We start from the raw sequence: 20,617 nt of genomic DNA, 5'->3' as shown, positions 1-20,617 counted from the left end.
GAAAAAAGCTGAAATAAACATGCTAATTAATTAGGTGCCGCCCAGCACGTAATAGTCGGCCCAGATCAGAGGCGATTGCTGATTGAGTGTATTGAGCACAGGAGATGGGATGTTATGTTGAAGTTGGATAAGACATTGGTTCAAAGGTTCATTTATTGTCAAAGTATGCATGTACAATACAACTCTGATGAGGTCTAATTTAGAGTATTGTGTGTGGTTTTGGTCACCTACCTACAGGAAAGATGTAAGTAAGGTTGAAGGAGTATGGAGAAAATTCACAAGGATGTTGCCAGGTCACAGAATGTCTCTCTGGTACTTCCCATTCTCCCCTTCTCCCTTCCTGCTTTCCCAACCATGATTCACCTCTCCCTGTCCCCTTCCCACTCCCAGTCCACAACAGAGACCCATATCAGAATCAAGTTTATGTCATGAAATTTGTTTTTTTTTTGTGGCAGCAGTACAGTGCAATACCTTTTAAATGCTGTTATTGTACCGGCCTGAACTACTCCCTCTGGCAGCTTATGCTATAGGCAATCCAAGTGTAAGACGAAGTCAAGTTCTTTGACGTATGCACATGTGCAGTGAAAAATCTCCTTGCAGTAGGACCACAGGCACATAGCATCAGATAAGCAGCATTCATAAGAAAACACAAGCACAATTTTTACAATGAAGAAGACAATCAGAACAAAAAAGAGCAATGTCCATTTTGGTGTGATGTGATGAAGGTGTTGCTAAACTGTAGTGAGTAGAGCTGTGCCAGTTGGTTCAAGAACAGAACGGTTGAAGGGAAGTAACTGTTCTTGAACCTGGTGGTGTGGGAATTTGGTCTCCATACCTCCTACCCAATGACTCAGATGGTGGGAATCTTTGATGATGGATGTTGCCTTCTTGAGGCAGCGGAGGGATGTGCCTGCGACGTATTGGGCTGAGTTGACTACTTTTTGCAGATTTTTATCCTCCTGTGTATTTGAATTATGGACCACCCTCAGGGAGAAAAAAGTCACCTCTCAGGTTTCTACTAAACCTGTCCCTCTCACCCTAAACCTCTGCCCTCTGGTTCCTGACTCCAGTGGTGAGGGTGAATCCATGATGTTTCAGAAACAAGGAAGGATTTCCAAGTCAGGACAGTATGGGACTTGAAAAGGAACTTGCGTTAGTGACATTTGATCAGCTGAATCACAGAACAAATACAGTTAAGGTCCTATGTTTAAAAAGGACAATACTTCCTATTATACCCAAAACATTGACTGTTTATTCCTTTCCATAGACGCTGCCTGGCCTTCTGAGTTCCTCCAGCGTTTTGTGTGTGTTGCTTTGGGCTTCCAGCATCTGCAGACTTTCTTGTGTTTATGCTTCTTATTATGTTTTATTCAAATATTTACCCCCAGGAGCCAGTTTTGAGCTTACTTTCTATAAATCATATATCCCCTCAGCTTCCTGGCTGACCTTAGACCGGGCATGTAATCTTACCTGATCGGTGCACCAGTACCAGATTGCCAAGATGCTGAGGCCGAAGATCAGGCCGGGCCAGGGTAAGTCTGAATTGAGTGGATCACGGAGTAAGTGAAAGGAGTCTGGCCGGGGGGTGTAACACTCAGCACTGATATTCAGCATGGGATCATAGGTTTCACTTGTGATGGCATTCATGTACTTCTCCTTCATGGCTTCGTAGCCGCCCACTGCATTGAAAGCTGTAAAACAAAATGGCTAAGTTTGGCCCTTGGCTCAGAGGGTCACCTGTTGACGGAAAAAGCGATCGATTGAAGTGCCATGCCATTTACATTACTGTGCGGAGCAATGTGTGATCTTTAACCTCACCCTCTAGCAGAACTGAGGCCATGTCTTTTAAAACTTCACCCTCTTCCCACAACTTCTTATTCTGACTCCTACCCCTTTTCCTTTCCAGTCCTGATGAAGGGTCTCAGTCCAAAACATCGACTGTTCATTTCCCTCCAGAGATGCTGCCGGACCGGCAGAGTCTCTCCAGCATTTTGTACGTGTTGCCCATCCACTGCCAGGTGAGAGCCCCCAGTCACTATTTCGGGGGCTTGCAGTCTGAGTCTAAGTGTGGAAACTGGCCCTTCAGCCCACCGAGTCTGTGCTGGCCAGCAAGCATCAATTTCTGCCCACTTCCACACCAATCATATTTTGTTCTTCCCACATCTCACAGCAGTTCTTGCAAATTCAGGCTAAGCAGGGGAAACAAATAGATTTTGACTCAGAAGGTTGTAACAGCTCCATTTCAGTCAAGGCAGGTCAGGAGCAGTGAGGAGATTCCTTCATGCGCATCAACCCTCTCAGAATCCTTTCTAAATCCCACTGAGATGTACTTTTCCTGGAGAGGAAGGTTCACCAAAATGACCCCAGGAATGAGGAGCGTTTGATGTCTCTAGGCCTGTACTTGTTGGAATTCAGAAGGATGAGGGAAGGGGGATAGGAATCTCATTGAAACCTCCCAGATGCTGAAAGACCTGGTTAGAGTGGATGTTGAGAGGACGATTCCATTAGTAGGAGAGTCTGGGATCTGAGGACACAGTTTTGGAACACAGGGATGCCCCTTTAAAACTGATTTGAGGAGAAATTACTTCAGCTAGAGGGTAGTGATTCTGTGGAAATTGTTGCCAGTTAGGGCTGTGTAGGCCAGGTCATTGGGTATATATGAGGCAGGGATTGATAAATTCTTGTTTGAGAATGGGGTTATGGGTTACAGGGAGAAGTCAGGAGAATGGTGCTGTAAAGAAAATCAACAGGATTGAAAGGCAGAGCAGACTCGACAGACTAAAAGGCCTAATTATCTTATTGATTTATGGACTCTAATCTCTACTGTTCCTTCCCTAAGAACGCTCTGTGACTTCCTTTCTGTCGGTGATATCAGCCTCTTCTTGCTACTTGCCTTCCACTGCCAGTTGGAGTTGTAGGCAAGGCCCAAGACTTTAAAGCAACTGGCATCTGTTAATCTGGGCCTGATTGCTCCACCAGTTAGGAAAAAGAGATGGAGTCAATAGAGCAAAGGTCCTTTTACTGACTTATCTCCTGGCCGAAGAATGTAGAATCAGGGGTCACATTCTTGAAATATGGTGCTTATTGGATTGTGTAATCAGCTATTTGTCTGTAAATATTCTGTTGATTTTCAGCTACTTGTAGAGTAGCTGGTTCTGTAACTCAATTGTTTCTTTGTCTGTGAGCTTGAGCCATGGCAGTGTAAATCAAGACAGACAGATCTTGTCTCACAGGCTGTTCTTGTCAGAGCAGATTCCCTTATCTGTTCAGTTTGAAAAGGTTTTCGGTATAAAGAGAATCCACGAGGCAGGTTCATTATTAGAGTGTGATAGTTAAAATTAGAGTCAGTTGATCACAGTTCCAGTTCGTTATCTGTTGCTGTGTTCATTGTTCACTGTTGGAGTTCATTACCTGTAGTTGAGTCACTTGTTAGAGTGAGTTGGTCACAGTTAGCATTCACTACCTGTTGCTGTGTTTATTGTGAGAGTGAGTTGGTCACAGATCGAGTGTATCTCCCGTTACTGTGTTACTTGTTAGAGTGAGTGGTTTCAGATGGAGTTTATTACCCGTTACTGTGTTACTTGTTAGAGTGAGTTGGTTATAGTTAGACTTCATTACCAATTACTGTGTTACTTGTTGGAATGAGTTGGTTACAGTTGGAGTTTACTACGTGTTATTTGCTGACAGTGCTGTAATACGATTTTTTTAATGAATAAAATGGCTGTAACCACAAGATGTGTGTCTCATTCTTGATTTCTGATGAACTTTCTGGACAATATCGCCTCCAGATTCACCAATCCCGACACACGCCTGCTCCATCCTGCCCAACTATTACCAACACTTAAATATCTGAGTAAATTCCAAGGCTTAGGTGCCTGCCTTTTATAGCTAATGTGTCAGAGCTGTGGATCCCTTTCTCTGACATTATGTGTGTCCAGGACAGAATGCAGTGAGGTATAGAGCACAGCAACCAGGGAGGTCACCAGGGCAGCAGCAATGACTGTGGAACTCACCATATCCCATTAGAATAAAGGAGCCCACCACCATGATGATGGTCTGTAATGTGTCGGTGTAGATCACGGCTGTCAATCCACCTGCCGAGAACACAAAGGAGCTGCCCGTTAATCACACAGGTAACAGAGGCGGGAACACAGATTCAAGGCATTTCTGAAGAAACAGGCCCTGATTTATGCAGGCGTTCAGGGGACAACTCACCCAATAGACCCTGGAGAAGGTGGGATGAGGAATCGTGGGGCATGGGGAGCGAACGGAGGATGCAATCTGCAAACAGGGTAAGGAATGAAGAGCAGTTTCTCGGACAGTTGTGAAGACATCTCAGAGGGGTCATTGTCAGTCAGCTCTGATCCCGGCGGGGGAGGAGAGCATCCACCCCAACTTGCTGGGTTTCAGGGGCTTCATGGCAGCTTTTGACACTGGGATGTCTCAGACCACAGGGCCTGTGGTGACTCTCTGAAGGGTGTCCATATGGCAGTGAGAGTATGTATTGTGAAACCCCTCAGTGGCAGAAGAGGTGGGTACCATTACAATGGTAAAAAGGCATGATATGAAAGACAATGGGATATAGAGGGACTTGGCTCAGCTAGGCACCTTTGTTACCATTTTTGATTTGGGCCAAAGGGCCAATTTCTGTGTGTGTGACTCTGTGGCAGCATGTGAAGAGGGCTCACAGGAATGGCCTTATCTCCCTGTGATCTGCGGCTGTTCCCTCTCATGGTCGTCATCAATGACTGCAACAGAACCTGGAGTGGCAGCACTTGCTGGCAATACTGTCTGCAGAACCCTCATCCTTTCAAATCCCTGCAGTCGTGCAACCTTACAGCCCCTCATATCCTCCTCAGCCCCAACCGACCCTTCAGCCTTGGCTGAGGTACTGAGCTCAGGAACTCCCCTCCTCTCCTCTCTTCTGTAGAGGACTTGAGGAAACCCTCTCTTCCACCAAGCAGTTGCTCCAGCTGCTGGGTCTGCCTGACACACTATCTGAAATTGCTCTAAAATCCCCTGCAACACACACAGAATGCTGGAGGAACTCAGCAGACCAGGCAGCATCAATGGAAAAGGCTGAAGGGTCACGGCCTGAAATGCCGACTGTCCTCTTTCCCATAGAAGCTCCCATAGGAGCTCCTCCAGCATTCTGTGTGTGTTGCTTGGATTTCCAGCAACTGCAGATTCTCTCTTGTTTGTTCTAAAATCCCCTGGCTTGCTTTGCTGTGATACGAAGTTTAAATAAATGCAAAGTTATATAGATACAAAATGTTATTGTTGGGTATCGCACTTTGATGGGAAATCATTAAAATTTTATTTAGAGATACAGTGTGGAACAGTTCCTCCTGGCCCAATGAGTCACCACCCAGCAGCCCACTTATTTAACCCTAGCCTAATCACAGGACAATTTACAATGACCGGGTAACCTACTAACCGAGTGTGGGAGGAAACCCAGATGGTCATGGGGAGAGCTTAGAAACTCCTTACAGACACATTGGAGTTGAACGTCAAACTCCAAACACCCTGAGGTGTAATCGGCTTGCGCTAACTGCTATGCCTGCATGCCGGTTAAGGGCCAGAAGTTGAAAAGTAAACATTGAACAGTAAATAGTCAATGAGAGCTACTGTTGTCATCTCCTTTTAGCTGCTCGATTTGGTGGACAACTCTGCCCTCACTGCATCACACAGTTCTAAAGAAAGGTTCGTAATCACAAACACAAGAGATTCTGCAGAGTAACACACACAAAATACTGGAGGAACTCAGCAGAACAGATGAAGGGTCTCAGCCTGAAACGCTGACTGTTTATTCCTCTCCATAGATGCTGCCCGGCCTGCTGAGTTCCTGCGGCATCTAGTTCACAACAACACTGTGATAAACATGGACCACTTCTCACATCTTGGGGGGGGGGGGCTGTCATCTTTAGGAAAGGCAAATGCTAGTGTTCACATTCAATGCACCAACAGAGTCTCTGGTTTGACTCTAAAAATCATAGGGTGCCGATGGAGAAGAGCAGAGCAATTATGACGTGCTCCAAGTAGATCTGCTGAGTGCAGTTAGGTTCCAGTACCACTTCAGGAGAACCAATCATTGACCTCGTGGGGTGGGGCAGAGTACACATCCCTGCCAGCCTCAGTGGGGCTGAGAGCTTCACGTTCCTAGCGTAAACATCACCAATAGCTTGTCCTGCTCCAACCACATAGACACTTTACCAGAAAGTTTACCAGTGCTCCTCCTACCTCTGGAGGCTAAGCAAATTCAGAATGGTCCTCATTGACCCGTACCAATTTTTACAAATGCACCACAGAAAGTATCTTATCCAGATGCACCACAGCTTGGTGCAGCACCTGCTCTGCCAGAGACCACAAGAAAATACAGAGAGCTGTGGACACAGCAGAGCTCAGCCCTAACCCATGAATTCTGTCCACACATCCCACCTAATCAGTAAAACAGCTATCAATTAGGAATGGGCAATAAATGCAGGCCTGGTCACTAACCCCGGACAGCTCAATTAAATGAACACAAGAGAACTTTGGGGGACCTCTCTGATGCAGCAGCGGAGGCATGGAATGGTCCTGAGGACAAGAATGTGTGAGGAACCCTGACCTGCATGCATAAAGCAGTCAAGGTACATGTGATATGACCATAAGACCATAACACATTGGAGCCAAACTAGGCCATTCAGCCATCAAGTCTGCTCCACCATTTGGTCATGGCTGATTTATGTTCCTTCTCACCCCCATCCCGCCTTCTCCCTGTAATTTTTGATGCCCTTACTAATCAAGAACCTATCAACTTCTGATTTAAATATACCCAATGGCATGGTCTCTTCAGCCATCAGTGGCAATGAATTATACAGATTCACAAACCCCTGAAATTCCTCCTCACCTCTGACCTAAAGCAACAACCTTGCACTGTGAAGCTGTGCCCTCTGATCCTAGACCACCCCACTGTAAGAAATATCCATGTCCATTTTATCTAGGCCTTTTCACATTCACTGGGTTTCTATGAGATTCCCTCTCTCAACCTCATCCTTCTAAACTCTAGCAAGTTCAGGCTCAGAGCCATTAAACGCTCCTCATATGTTAATCCTTTCATTCAGGAGATGAGAGAGCCCTCTGAGGCCAAGGAATGATGTGGGGTTTTTCCTTTGTAACCAGTACAGTTTTTATAACCAAAACAGGGGATTAGGAAGAGTTCCTCCAGCTTTTTGTGTGTTCTTGACTTGAAGTGCATTTGATTGATGCTCTTGTTCCCTTTGCTTGGAACCATGCTCCTGTACGTGAGCTAGAATATGCCACCACATTAAAGATGTTCTATAACAGCAATCTGTTGACTTTGAGATTAGATTACACATTGGTGGCTAGGGAGAGTTCTGTTTGGAAATGTTGTGAACTGTGTCCCTCTCTGCTCTACTTTGCAGTAACTGGGAAGTGTGGGCGGGGCAATGACTAATTCTCTGGAACCCAATATCAAGACACAGGTTCTCTGCTGGTGATCTCCTGCAGCAGTGATCTCAATAATGCCTCTGATTTCACAAGATCCTGTGCATCCCTTAGTAACTGAATAACTCCATTATCTGTTAAAACAAGAATCCAAGGTCAGTCAGCACATTCCTCAGAGGACACATCAGAGCTTGACTATCACGTGGAATATGTGCAGAGCGTCCTTTGTAATTTCATCATTGAGAGCTGGAGAGCATGATCATGCTGCATACATGCACTGGTCACAGCGACTGATCATGCTTGCAAATCTCTCTGCTATCCCTCTGACAGGCTCCCTCACACTAACACACACACCCACATGCACAGAACATGAGGTTCTGCAGAAGCTGGAAATCCAGGATAACGCATACCAAGTGCTGGAGGAACTCAGCAGGCCAGGAAACATCTATGGAAAAGAGTTAACAGTCGAGTTCCTCCAGCATTTTGTGCGTGTAACATTAACACTTTTAAAGAACAAAGAATTATATAAAAATAAAGTTAGTGGTGTGATGAAAGAACACATAGACTAAGATGTTGACTGTCCTGTGCTATCACCAGTGGGATCAACAGTTGATCTGCCACCTGTCTTCAGGAGAGAGATAAGTAAGATAATGGAGCAGCATTTGGAAATGTTAATGAAGAGACGAGAGAGATTAATGGAAGGAGGCACCGGTCTGGGTATTGTCAAGACAGGTTTGCTTTGAACCTGAACTGTTTGAAGTGATGGACAGGCGATACCCCAACACAGGGATAAAAAGGGACGGGTTCGCTAAGGCAACAGACACCACACGAGACACGAGGTATTGAGACCCTGGAAGCAGTGCGCCCCCACAAGTCGGTGGGAGTTTTGGAGGGCTGGTCACGAGACCAGCCATAGACGCACAGGGTGGAAAGATTCGGTCGGCAGGAACCTGGTGTGTGTGTCCACCCTTGCCTGGGTGCCGGGTTCACCACAGAGGAACGATCGTATCTGAAAACGGAGGGGTCACAGTCGGTGACCTCAGAAGACATTACAAAGGGCTCGCCTGAAAGCTAACTGCGAGAAATATCAAAGTTCTGTTGAATCCGATTTTGAATATCAGCATTTGCTCTCTCTCTCTCTCTTCAATGGCACAACAACGATTGCTGCGAACTGAACTAAACTGAACTCTGTCACTTGTGATTGAACATTTTACCCCTAGACTGCGATAGAGCTTGATTGATCTTATTATCCTGGTTCTGTGTACATGTGTGTTTATTCAGTGCTAACCTGTTGCATTTATATCCTTACTATTAGAGTACTGTGTTGCTTATTTCTTTAATAAAACTTTCTTAGTTCCAGTAATCCAGACTCCAACTGAGTGATCCATTTCTGCTGGTTTGGCAACCCAGTTACGGGGTACGTAACAGTGGTTAAAGGACAGATGTGGAATAAAAGTGTACACAAATTCTGTGCATAAATACCGGCATGTATTTACAATGCAAACAGTCTTATACAAGGTGTTTGCAGAGCAGTGCAGTGACTGAGGTAATAGAGTGGGGTGTGGGGGGTGGTTTTGCTAATTAGAATGGTTTTTAGAAAAAGCAGTTTGCGGGTGGGCAGTGCCTGCAATGATTTTCCTCCCACTACCCACCTGCAAATTGCCTTTCCTAAAGTCTCACTTATGGAAAGTGCTATTGGCTATTACTTTGAGATTAAACCTCATTAGGCTTCGGAACATTCTACTCCCCAAATGGTCAAAATAAAGCCAAGTAATGGGGTCTAAAATACAATAACCCTCAGAATTACATGCCTCTCATTATCTTGGTCCATGGGATAAACACAAGCTGGGCTGATCAACCCTGGCTGGGTCGCCTGAGTGAGGGTGTCTCGTGATTGAAGACCTGAAACACCTGATGACCCCAGGTTACATTTCTGATGATGTGTCCGAGTGCACACCCAGTGAATTAAGCCAAGTGGTGTCGGGCCAAGTTAATGAAAGGCATGGGCCAGATGAAAGTGGTTCCCCAACCCTATCTGCCAGAGCCCCACAGAGCTCACACACTAAACTCCACAACCCCATCTCTCCCAGCCCCACATATACATCCCCCAACCCTACCCTTAAGCCTAATCCTAATGTCCAATGGGGCACACACCCCAACTAACCCTAAACGCACCCCGACTAAACCTGGCCACTCCCCCATAAACACACTGGTTAGTAGGTTAACTGGTCCTTGTAAATTGTCCCGTGATTAAGCTAAAGTTCAATGAGTGGGTTGCTGGGTGGCGAGGCTCAAAGGCTGGAAAGTCCTGTTCCACGCGGTATCTCTAAATAAGATAAAATAAAATATTTCAAAATCACAAGTTTTCAAGTCAGTGGCGTGGGCTTTTACAGGGGGTGTAGTTCAGGTAGGGATCCAGATATTGAGAACATATCTCAAATTCTCCAGACACCAGTTTTTCTATGGTTTCTATTCAGTGGGACTAGGCAGAAAATAGTTCGGCCCAGCCAAGAAGGGCCAAAAGGCCTGTTTCTGTGCTGTAGTTTTTCTGTGGTTTCTATGGTTTCTACCAGCTACACATTGGCTTCTGAAACATGTTAGACACTGGCCACTGATTAATGCCAGGGTTATAGGTGGCGCCGTTTCGTAAGGGCCACCTCACAATGCACAGAGCCCTGCCAGAGGGAGACACACAGAGATTGGCAGAGTGGTGGGAGCCTGGAATCGGCTGCATGGGGAGGTGTTGGAGGCATTTAAGAAGCCAGAAGGTGGTTGAGGTGTGGGACACACAGCCAAAGAGAGCAGGGGTGACACAAATCCTGATCACATTGAAACAGTTCCTGAGTTTGGAGAAGGTGACCGGTGCATTGTCAGGCTTGGAACTGGATGGTGGGTGAGGATGCAGGGAACCAGGGCCAGGGCACCATGTATTGAGGGCTTCCTGCATGACAAAGTGGGACGTCTGGGAGATGCTTGCCCTTCCCCCAAGCCCAGGGTTGGTCTTACCTGTCACAGTGTAGATAGCAGTGATGGCAAGCAGTATCACCACGGCAACATACAGGTTTAGCCCCAGTGACTCACGGATGAAAATGGCTCCTGAAAACATGTCAGCCTGAAAGAGGTAACGGAAACTAGACTCAGTAACAAATGTTGCTAACTTTGATATCGTTGTCCTTGACAGGTTTCCTGCACCAGCTCACTCCAGCAGGGGTAAGGTAATGGTTTCAGGGCACTGAGTAATTATAATGATGATAATAAAAGTGCTTTATTGATCCCGAGTGGGGAAATTATTCTGTTACAGCAGCAACATTAAAAACACACATAGCAATGATATTAAATATAATAATAAAGTACAGAATAATAATGTACCAATGTGCAACACTATGCAGTAATAATGTATGAAATAATAAAACACACTATTGTACTGTGATTTGTGTTCTCCTGTCGCACAGAGATGAACTGTTGCATATGCTTATTGCTTTTGGTGCATGGTGGCATCACTTGTAAGATGGTCTCCAGATCTTTTGTGAAATGTTGGCAATCAGTCTCCTGTCTAAATGCCATCCGAAACCAGCTTGGACAGATAGTGGACAGGAACGCGATGCAAGTGAAAAAGGGAGAGCAAGGGCTGTTGATGAGACTAATGGGATTGCTATGCTGGGAGTTAGCATGGACCTGACAGGCTGAATGGCCTCCCTCTTCATTGCAATATGTAATTAGTAGTCAAGTAACTGCAGATTCAGGAAATCTGAAATTTAAAAAAAAACTAGAAATTCTCAGCAGGTCAAGTAGCATCTGTGGAGAGAGAGTCAGAGAAAGATCCAATGTCTAAGACACTTCTTAAAAACTTGTCCTACTCTTAAATTATCTAATGTACCTCCCGCAAACTCCTTCTCTGATAGACGGTCCCATATGTCTACAGCCACTATGTAAAATGTTACCACTCAGGTTCCCATTAAATCTTCCACTTTAAAACCTTAAAACCACATCTTCTAGCTTTCAATTTCCCGTCCTATCAATGCCTTTCATGATTCATTGCCTCTAGTAAATATACCCCTCAGTCTCCTACCCTCCAAGGATTAAAGACCCTGGAAGTCCCTCTCCCTACATGTAATTCAATTCCTTAAGACCTGGCAACATTTTTGTAAATTTTTTTTTTTGCATTCTTTCCAATTTAATCACATCCTTCCTTTAACAGGATGACCAAAACTGAACACAATATTCCAAGAGTTGCTTCACCAGCATCTTGTCCAATCTCAACATGAACAACCACATTCTATTTTCAGTGCCCTGACGGATGAAGACCTGCTTATCAAAAACCTTTTTCACTGCCCTGTCTATCTGTGACCCCACTTTAAAGGAACTATGCACCTGTGCTCCAAAGATATTGTTTGGAGAGTCCCAAGTGTGCAACTGTTGCTGAACCAGGAAATTACTATTGCAGCTGGGACAAGAGAGAGAGAGACTGATGGATGATGCCAGTCTACCTCCTGCCATGACCTCCTCTACTGCCACAAGGAGACCAGACATATTATAGAGGAGAAACAACTCACATTCCATCTTGGTGGTATCCAAACTGATTTCTCTAACTTCTGGTAACCACTCCCCTGACACCCACTCTTCCCCTTTGTTTCCCCTTATCTCTCTGACCCATTTACCCCACCTCTCTTTCCTGCCCCACTCTCAGGACCTGCCCTTCACCTATATCTCCCTCCCCCTGGTTCCCTTTCTCCTTCTCCTATCAGATTTTTTCTTCTTCAGTCATTTACCTCTTCCACCTATCACCTCAGAGTTACTCACATCACTCCCTTTCATCTCTGTTCCTCACTTTCCTGTCTTCCCCCTCTCACCTGGATTCACCAATCATCTGCTAGCTGGTGCTTATTGCCCTCCCCAACCCTTTTGGGCTGGGCTTCTGTCCCTTCCTTTCCAGTCCTGATGGAGGGTTTCTGTCGAAATATTGACTGTTCTTTTCCCTCCATAGATGCTGCCTGATGTTCTGAGTTCCTTCAGCATTTTGTGTGTGTTGCTCTAGATTTCCAGCCTCTGTAGTCTTTCTTGTGTCCTTCCTCTGCAGAAGTATTTTCACTGAAATTCAACAGACAGCACATGGAGGTTGTTACAAGTTCAGTCCTCCAGTGTTTATCACATCTGATGAGATGTACGAGGACTTCAGTCATTATCTCTGAGACACACCCATGTCTCACTGTGTGATATCATATCTGGCACTGATCTCTGAACCCAGCACAATTTTCTGAGGTTTGAAGAACCACACTGTCTGAAACTGTTGCGTCCTCTGATGCTGTGTGTCATCTAGAAAAAAGGCATGAGAATATGTAAAATCATTTTGAAACTCTTACATGGATGATAGAAAAATGGACAGCTATGCAGGAGGGAAGAGCTAGGTTGATCTTAGAGTAGGTCAAAGGGTTGGCATAGCATCGTGGGTCAAAGGCCTGTACTGTGCTGAAGTGTTTTGTGATCAGCACCAGGCCCTTCGCACATCATGCCCATGCTGGCCACCAAGCACCCATCTATACCAATCCCATTCACCAACACTTGGTCCACTGCCTTCTTGCCTTGTCATTTCAAGTGGTCATCTGAAGAATTCTTGAATATCAGGCAGTGTGCTCCAGACCTCTACATGATAAAAATTTTTCCTCAATTCCCCCTGAGTCTAGATCATCTAATTTTATACACATTTGGCTTGAGGTGAAGTAGCCTTTTGCATTGTTTTGTGCATGTCGTGTCAGATCCCCTCAGTCCACTTTGCTCCAAGGGAACCAAGCCCAGCCAATATCCAGTTTCTCCTGCATCCCAGGCAATGTCCCGGTGAATGTGGAGGCACAGGAACCCAGACCAAAAAGAAAACAAATTGCTGGAGGAACTCAGAGGGTCAAGCAGCAACTGTGGAAGGAGGGGAGAGGGGCATGGGCATAGAGAGAGAAAGAAAGAGAAAGGGAGAGAGAGAGGGAGAAAGGGAGAAAGAGGGAGAGAGAGAGAGAAAGAGAAAGAGAGAGAGAGAGAGAAAGGAAGAAAGGGGAGAGAGAGAGGGAGAGAGAGGGGGAGATAGGGAGAAAGGGGGAGAGGGAGAAAGGGGAAGAGAGAGAAAGAGAGAGAGAGAGGGAGAAAGGGAGAAAGGGGGAGAGAGAGAAAGAGAGAGAGGGAGAAAGGGAGAGGGGGGAGAGAGAGAGAGAAAAAGAGAGAGAGAGAGAAAGGAGGGAGAGACAGACAGACAGACAGAGACAGAGATAGAGTCAATGTCCAAGACTCTTCTCCAGAACTAGTGAACTATGGACAGTCTTGAGGATGCAGGGTGACTTGGATAGGTTGGGTGAGTGGGCAAATTCATGGCATATGCAATTTAATGTGGATAAATGTGAAGTTATCCACTTTGGTGGCAAAAATAGGAAAACAGATTATTATCTGAATGGTGGCCGATTAGGAAAAGGGGAGGTGCAACGAGACCTGGGTGTCATTTATACACCAGTCATTGAAAGTGGGCATGCAGGTACAGCAGGCGGTGAAAAAGGCAAATGGTATGCTGGCATTTATAGCGAGAGGATTCGAGTACAGGAGCAGGGAGGTACTACTGCAGTTGTACAAGGCCTTGGTGAGACCACACCTGGAGTATTGTGTGCAGTTTTGGTCCCCTAATCTGAGGAAAGACATCCTTGCCATAGAGGGAGTGCAAAGAAGGTTCACCAGATTGATTCCTGGGATGGCAGGACTTTCATATGAAGAAAGACTGGATGAACTGGGCTTGTACTCGTTGGAATTTAGAAGATTGAGGGGGGATCTGATTGAAACGTATAAAATCCTAAAGGGATTGGACAGGCTAGATGCAGGAAGATTGTTCCCGATGTTGGGGAAGTCCAGAACGAGGGGCCACAGTTTGAGGATAAAGGGGAAGCCTTTTAGGACCGAGATTAGGAAAAACTTCTTCACACAGAGAGTGGTGAATCTGTGGAATTCTCTGCCACAGGAAACAGTTGAGGCCAGTTCATTGGCTATATTTAAGAGGGAGTTAGATATGGCCCTTGTGGCTACGGGGGTCAGGGGGTATGGAGGGAAGGCTGGGGCGGTGTTCTGAGTTGGATGATCAGCCATGATCATAATAAATGGTGGTGCAGGCTCGAAGGGCCGAATGGCCTACTCCTGCACCTATTTTCTATGTTTCTATGTTATGTTTCAGCTGTATAAAACTTTGGTTAGGCTGCACTTGAAATCTTGTTGCTCCCATTACAGGAAGGATGTGAAGGTTTGGAGAGGGTGCAGAGAGGTTCCCCAGGATGCTGCCTATATTAGAGGGTATGAGTCATATGGAGAGGTGGGACAAACTTGAGTTGTTTTCTCAGGAGCATCAGAGTCTGAGGGTAGAGCTGATAAAAGTTTATAAAATTATGAGGGACATAGATAAGATAGACAGAGTCTTTTTATTTTACTTACTTTTTACTTAGAGATACAGCGCAGAACAGGCCCTTCCAGCCCAACGAACGGCACCGCCCACCAACTTATCTCTTTAACACTAAATTAATCACAAGACAATTTACAATGACCAATTAACCTACTATCCAGTATGTCTTTGGACTGTGGGAGGAAACCGGAGCACCAGGGGTCACGGGGAGAATGTACAAACTGCTAATGGACGGCACCGGAATTGAACTCTGAAATCTGGAACGGCCCAAGCTGTAATAGTGTTGTGGTAGAAAATGTCAACTAGTAGAAGGCATATATGCTGGGGATGCTGCTGGACACTGATATAATAAGGGTATTTAGACAAATAGAATCTGCATTGAATGGATGTTATGGATCTTGTACAAGCAGATGAGATTTAATTTAATTTGGCACAGCCGCTACGATTGAAGGATTTGTGCCTGTGCTGTACTGTTCTATGTTCTGTACAAGTATCAGCGGTTTGATGTTGCTGAGCGCTGTCAACCCATGGCGACCCTATGGATAGTGTTGTTGTCCACAGCAGCTGCCCCGTACATTACAAGATGAGAACAGACATCAGTTAACGTAGACCTACGTTAATATGAGTCACGCATAACTTACTCGTAACAATAGTGCAAAATTGAGATGGAAGAGAAATATCACCCAAGGGTTACATTATAAACAGAGGAAGTCGATATTTGCACTGAATTCCACAGACCAGAGAGGGTCAAGGGAGAGGTTCCCAACCTGGACCCTTTGGTTAATGGTAGGGGTCAATGGCATAAAAAGGGTTGGGAAGCCCTGGGTTAATGGGTTTTTGGATAATAAGACATGATTCAATCCAGTGCGCTGTCTCCCTGGTTAAGTGATCCTGTTGGCCACAGTGCCCCTCTTCATTTCTCTGCAGCAGTACAGCCTATTCTCCCTCGGATATACCATTCTATCAATTAACCACCTCGGGAAGTGTGAGAAAATTGGAGCAACCCTATGCTGCTGTGGAATTGGCAGCAAAGCAAGGGTTAAGGTAAGAGAAGTTTTTGATAAAGTGCAGTCAAACCCAGGCAAGAAGACCATCCTCCCATTTGCCCAGCAGGGGAATGGAGCCAATTGGCATAAGATTGGATTCAATGAGGGGACAAGAAACTTTAGTAAGTTCAAAGTATCGTCAGTTGTTAGCTTGTAGTTTCTATCAACTATTAACACCTTTAGTGACTGATTATGCAAATAAGGAATTTGAATAGATATAGTTTACCACATAGTCAGTTTCAGTAACTGCCCGTCATTTCTGTATAAAAACAGCATTTCTCTGTTCAGACTTGAGAACAGTGTGGTTACAGGGGCCAGGCTGTTCTCCTTGTGCATTGTAAATAAAGAGTGATTAAGCAATGAGTGGGAGTTTTCAGTCCATGGTCACAGAAAGAACATGCAAACTCCACACAGACAGCCTCTGTGAGGCACCGGCACTAACAAGTGGACCATTATACGACCCTTATTTGAAGGACCCCTCATTAGCGAGGACAAGTGGCTCAAGGTCAGTGTAAACTTACTGATATCTTGGTGAATATGTAGAGGAACAGAGAGAGGACGGACAGATAAATCCTGATTCGATTTCCACCAAATCGCTTCTTCAGGTATTCTGGCATTGTCACAACCTTGAGGAAGAGGATACAGTCAGTGTCAGAGCCTAAACCAAAGAGAAAAGATGGGCAGATTGGGGTCTCACACAGACAGTGGGTCAACATATAAGGCTACTTACTCCAGCCCTGATGTAGATGGGTACAAAAAGCCATCCCAGAATAATGACAATGACTAGCGCCTGTGGGGTTAAGAGGAGCAAAACATTAGGACTTCACCACACAACAAACCTCAGATCAAATAGATGGCACAGACTGGCAAAAGTCTCACAGCTTTGACACAAAAGCACACGAGGGTCTGTTTGTACATCATTATTTTCTTAAACTATGAAATAGCCTCTGCATCAGGTGCATCAGACAAAACGATCAAAATGACCAGTGACGTGGATATCACTAACCAGTGATGTATTTAGCAGTGGATTGATTGGTAAAAATGCAGCATAGATTTGTGAGGATTGTGTGGATAGTCAGAGGCTTTTTTTCCAGGGCTGAAATGGCTAGCACAAGAGGGCACAGTTCTAAGGTGCTTGGAAGTAGGTACAGAGGAGATGTCAGGGGTAACTTTTTTTACACAAAGGGTGGTGAGAGCTTGGAATAAGCTGCCGGCGACAGTGGTGGAGGCAGATACGATGGGGTCTTTTAAGAGACATGGAGCTTCGGAAACTATAGGGCTATGGGTAATCCCAAGTAATTTCTAAGGTAAGGACGTGTTCGGCACAGCTTTGTGGGAAGAAGGGCCTGTATTGTGCTGTAGGTTTTCCATGTTTCTACGTAACTCTCGAGGAGTTACAAGCTTCAATGGTTGAGATGGGGGATACTGCACATACAAAAACAGTTGCCTGGGTGCTTCACCAGTCACAGCTTTTTGGGAGAGTGGCAAAGAGAAAGCCACTGTTGAAATAAAAACTCACATGAAATCTCAGCTAGAGTTTGCCAGAAGGTATGTGAGAGACACTGAAGTCAGGTGGAAGAAGGTTCTATGGTCTGATGAAACCAAAATTGAGCTTTTTCGGCCATCGACTAAACAATATATTTGGATTAACCCAAACACTGCACATCATCAAAAACACACTCTCCCCACCGTGAAACACAGTGGTGGCGGCATCATGTTGTGGGGTTGCTTCACTGCAGCTGGCCCCGGAAGGCTTGCGAAGGTAGAGGGTCAAATGAGTGCAGCAAAATACAGGGAATTCCTGGAGGAGGTCCAAATTTTGTCCGAATCCTGTTGTTTGTTGTTTGCATGTTTCAACGTTTGTGTTAGTGTTTGTGTTGTATCATTAGCCTCTGCTAATGTTTGGCTGTGTGCATTTGATGCAGCAGGCACACTGTGGTCATTGATCTCAGTGTTTGACCTAGTTTTGCCTGTTCATATGTGATTAGCTTTTCAGGCGGTTCCTGAGCCGTCTTTTGTAGATGTCTGGGTTTGAACTACGTATGAACGCTCATCAAGGCACCGACACACAATTGCTTTCTCCCAATTCTTTTTACCTTCCACCAGGGGTTGCATGCGCACAGTATCCCCTTCGTCGAGTGGGGCAAGACTTTTGGCTGATTTGTTGTAATTGTCAGCCTGCTGCTGGGCGCGTTGGTTCATACGCTTGCGTTCGCGTACAACTCTGGGTTCCAGTAAACTCGCTGTTGTAGGCAGGAGAATGCGTGTGCGGCGATTCATCAACCGCTGGTCAGGAATCATGCTCAGCCCTTGTGAGGGTGTGTTGCGATGGTCTAGAAGTGCGAGGTAGGGATCTGCTCGCGATTCGTTGCTCTTTGTGAGGATCCGCTTAGCTGTTTTAACTGCTGATTCAGCTTTTTCATTCACTTTACTATTTCCGGGGCTGTTACACAAGTGCTCAAAATCCCATTCTCCTGCAAATCTGTGAAACCCCAATGACATGTATTGTGGCCCATTATCACTAACCACTTGTGTTGGGCTACCATATCTCGCAAAATGAGCCTCTAATTTGCGAATAACGGCTGCGCTTGTCATAATCGCAAAGAAGATCTACCTCGAAGAAATTGCTGTAGTAATCAACGGTGATGAGGTACTCTTTTCCTTCGAATGTAAACAGGTCAGTACCTGTCTTTTCCTATGGCCGAGCAGGTACCTCATGACTCATAAGCGATTCTTTCCGCTGACTCATTTCGTACGTGCGACAAACATCACATGTAGCAATATATTGCTTGATGTCGCTGCTCATGCCTGGCCAAAAAAGACATTTGCGTACGCATCTGAGGCGTCCTTCTACGCCCAAGTGTGACGAATGAATTCTTTCCTTCATTTGCTTTCGTTCACTTTGCAGTATGATCAGTGGCAGCACCAGAGATTTTTTCTTGCTGGTGCTACAGTGGGGCTGAATTATTCAGTGATGGTGCTGAGGAATGTACCCTATGGTAATAAGTATTCGCAAGGTCGGATGCGTACATTAAAAAGTCAGTTTCAAGCATTATGTGCCCACTATAAATGCCTCTGTTGATTCACAAGCAACAGCAATTGATAGATCTAATATAGAAGTGAACTGTGACAGTGTCAACAGCATCGGAGACAACCCGGGCTACATGGAGCATAAGCAAACAAACCAACAGAGCATCCGAGCCACAGCGCACAACATGAATCACGCACCAATCCCACAATCAACGTCAAATGCGTGCTTTTCAACTGAAAAGCACAACACCAGCCCACAATATCCACAGCTATTCGCATTACATAGACAGACAATGCCAAAAAATACACCGTTATTAAAGTCAAATAAGGCAAACAACAGATGCAAGGCTTTACCAGGAGTTGGACAAATCGTACTCTGACCATGCAATACCTCAATTAATTCGGCTATTGAATTTAAAACAAAAATCAACAGAATCACCGCTTGGAAGTCTAAGCAAAACCAGTAGGCTTAATAGCAGTAAATGTAATAGTTTAGGATTTGCAGGAAACATAAGGACTATCCACCACAAAATAATAATAATAATCAGCATTAGTCTTGGCCTAAATTTTAAAAAATCAACTGCACAATTGCACAATTGATGTTTTCAGTGAAACATAATCTGTCTTTTGTTGTTATTGGTGGCGAAAGCATCAATGATTTTCTGGATGTCAAATGCCTTGGTCCTCTGGCTGTTTATGGCCAAGTTGCCGTTCTGAGAATCGCCGCTGCTATTCCTTAGGTAGCTTTTGAGGTGTCTGAGGCAAGAGAAACTCCGTTCGCATGAGGCAGATGTCACAGGCAGAGTCAGTGATATGCAGATTAGTTTGTATAAATCTATAAATGCATCGCGGTAGGGTCTCATTAGAGCTAGAAACTCCACTGTGTTATTCACTGCCTGTCCTTGCTTTTCTTTTGTTTCCAGCAGACGCCGAACCTGATGTAGCTCTGCAGTCAGGTTCACTTCAGTCACTCCACAGTATTGGGTCATTGGCCAAAGACAATTCCTGTCTAGGAAGAACTTATGTTTGGGACTCAATGCTGAGACTCCAGTCAGAACACTTCCAGTCTCAATTGAGAACCGTCTTTTCATTTCAGTCAGAAGTCTGTTTATAACTGGATAGAAAAAGTGCTAGTGAAGGTCATCAGAGGATGTGACAGGTGTGCGTTCAGTTTGGGCCTCAACAACAAAATCATATAGGTGGGGGGTGGCTGGGCCTGTCTCCTTTCATGTGGACTGCTCTGTATACCGGCCTTGAAGCACAGGTCCCTAGCTCTTGTCTGAATTTCACTCCATGATTCCTCTCCCGGTTTTGCTGAGAGTGCATCGATAACAGACTGAGCCAAGTCCACAGCAGATGAAAGCTCCAAACTGGGAGATTAGAGCTGGTCTGACATGAACTTGGTGACTCGGAATAAATCCTCAGAGTGAGAAGTAAAGCAAACTGCTTGTCAATCAGTCTATTTACAGCTCTGGCCTCCGTTTTCCTCCATGCATTTGGTTGACCCATAATATCCTATAGTGTAGCTAGAATGGCAGAGAGTGATTTCCTTATAGCCCACAAAGCTGTATACTGCCATGCCCAGCGTGCATCTGACAATTTCTTCAACTCCACGGGCTGTGCAGTTGATTCCAGTCCTCTCTGTTTCTTCATGAAAAGATTGTGGGCAACACAGTTT

General features: G+C 45.2%; 1 protein-coding gene across 7 annotated transcripts in view; it reads right to left on the bottom strand.

The window, feature by feature from the left end:
- slc5a1 (solute carrier family 5 member 1) overlaps positions 1-20,617 on the bottom strand; it is a 159,337-nt gene that overhangs the window by 29,723 nt on the left and 108,997 nt on the right. For all 7 annotated transcript variants that reach the window (XM_072245054.1, XM_072245062.1, XM_072245046.1 and 4 more), the window contains 5 exons: positions 16,640-16,699; positions 16,431-16,535; positions 10,453-10,558; positions 4,014-4,094; positions 1,471-1,691 (listed from right to left, as the gene is read on the bottom strand). In XM_072245054.1, the coding sequence (XP_072101155.1) occupies positions 1,471-1,691; positions 4,014-4,094; positions 10,453-10,558; positions 16,431-16,535; positions 16,640-16,699 (573 nt within the window). The remainder of the gene's footprint in view (positions 1-1,470; positions 1,692-4,013; positions 4,095-10,452; positions 10,559-16,430; positions 16,536-16,639; positions 16,700-20,617) is intronic.

This window comes from Mobula birostris, chromosome 2, assembly GCF_030028105.1.
Source record: "Mobula birostris isolate sMobBir1 chromosome 2, sMobBir1.hap1, whole genome shotgun sequence".
Classification (NCBI taxonomy): domain Eukaryota; kingdom Metazoa; phylum Chordata; class Chondrichthyes; order Myliobatiformes; family Myliobatidae; genus Mobula; species Mobula birostris.
The sequence above is the reverse complement of the archived record's forward strand: the minus strand, read 5'-3'. Positions and strand labels throughout refer to the sequence as shown.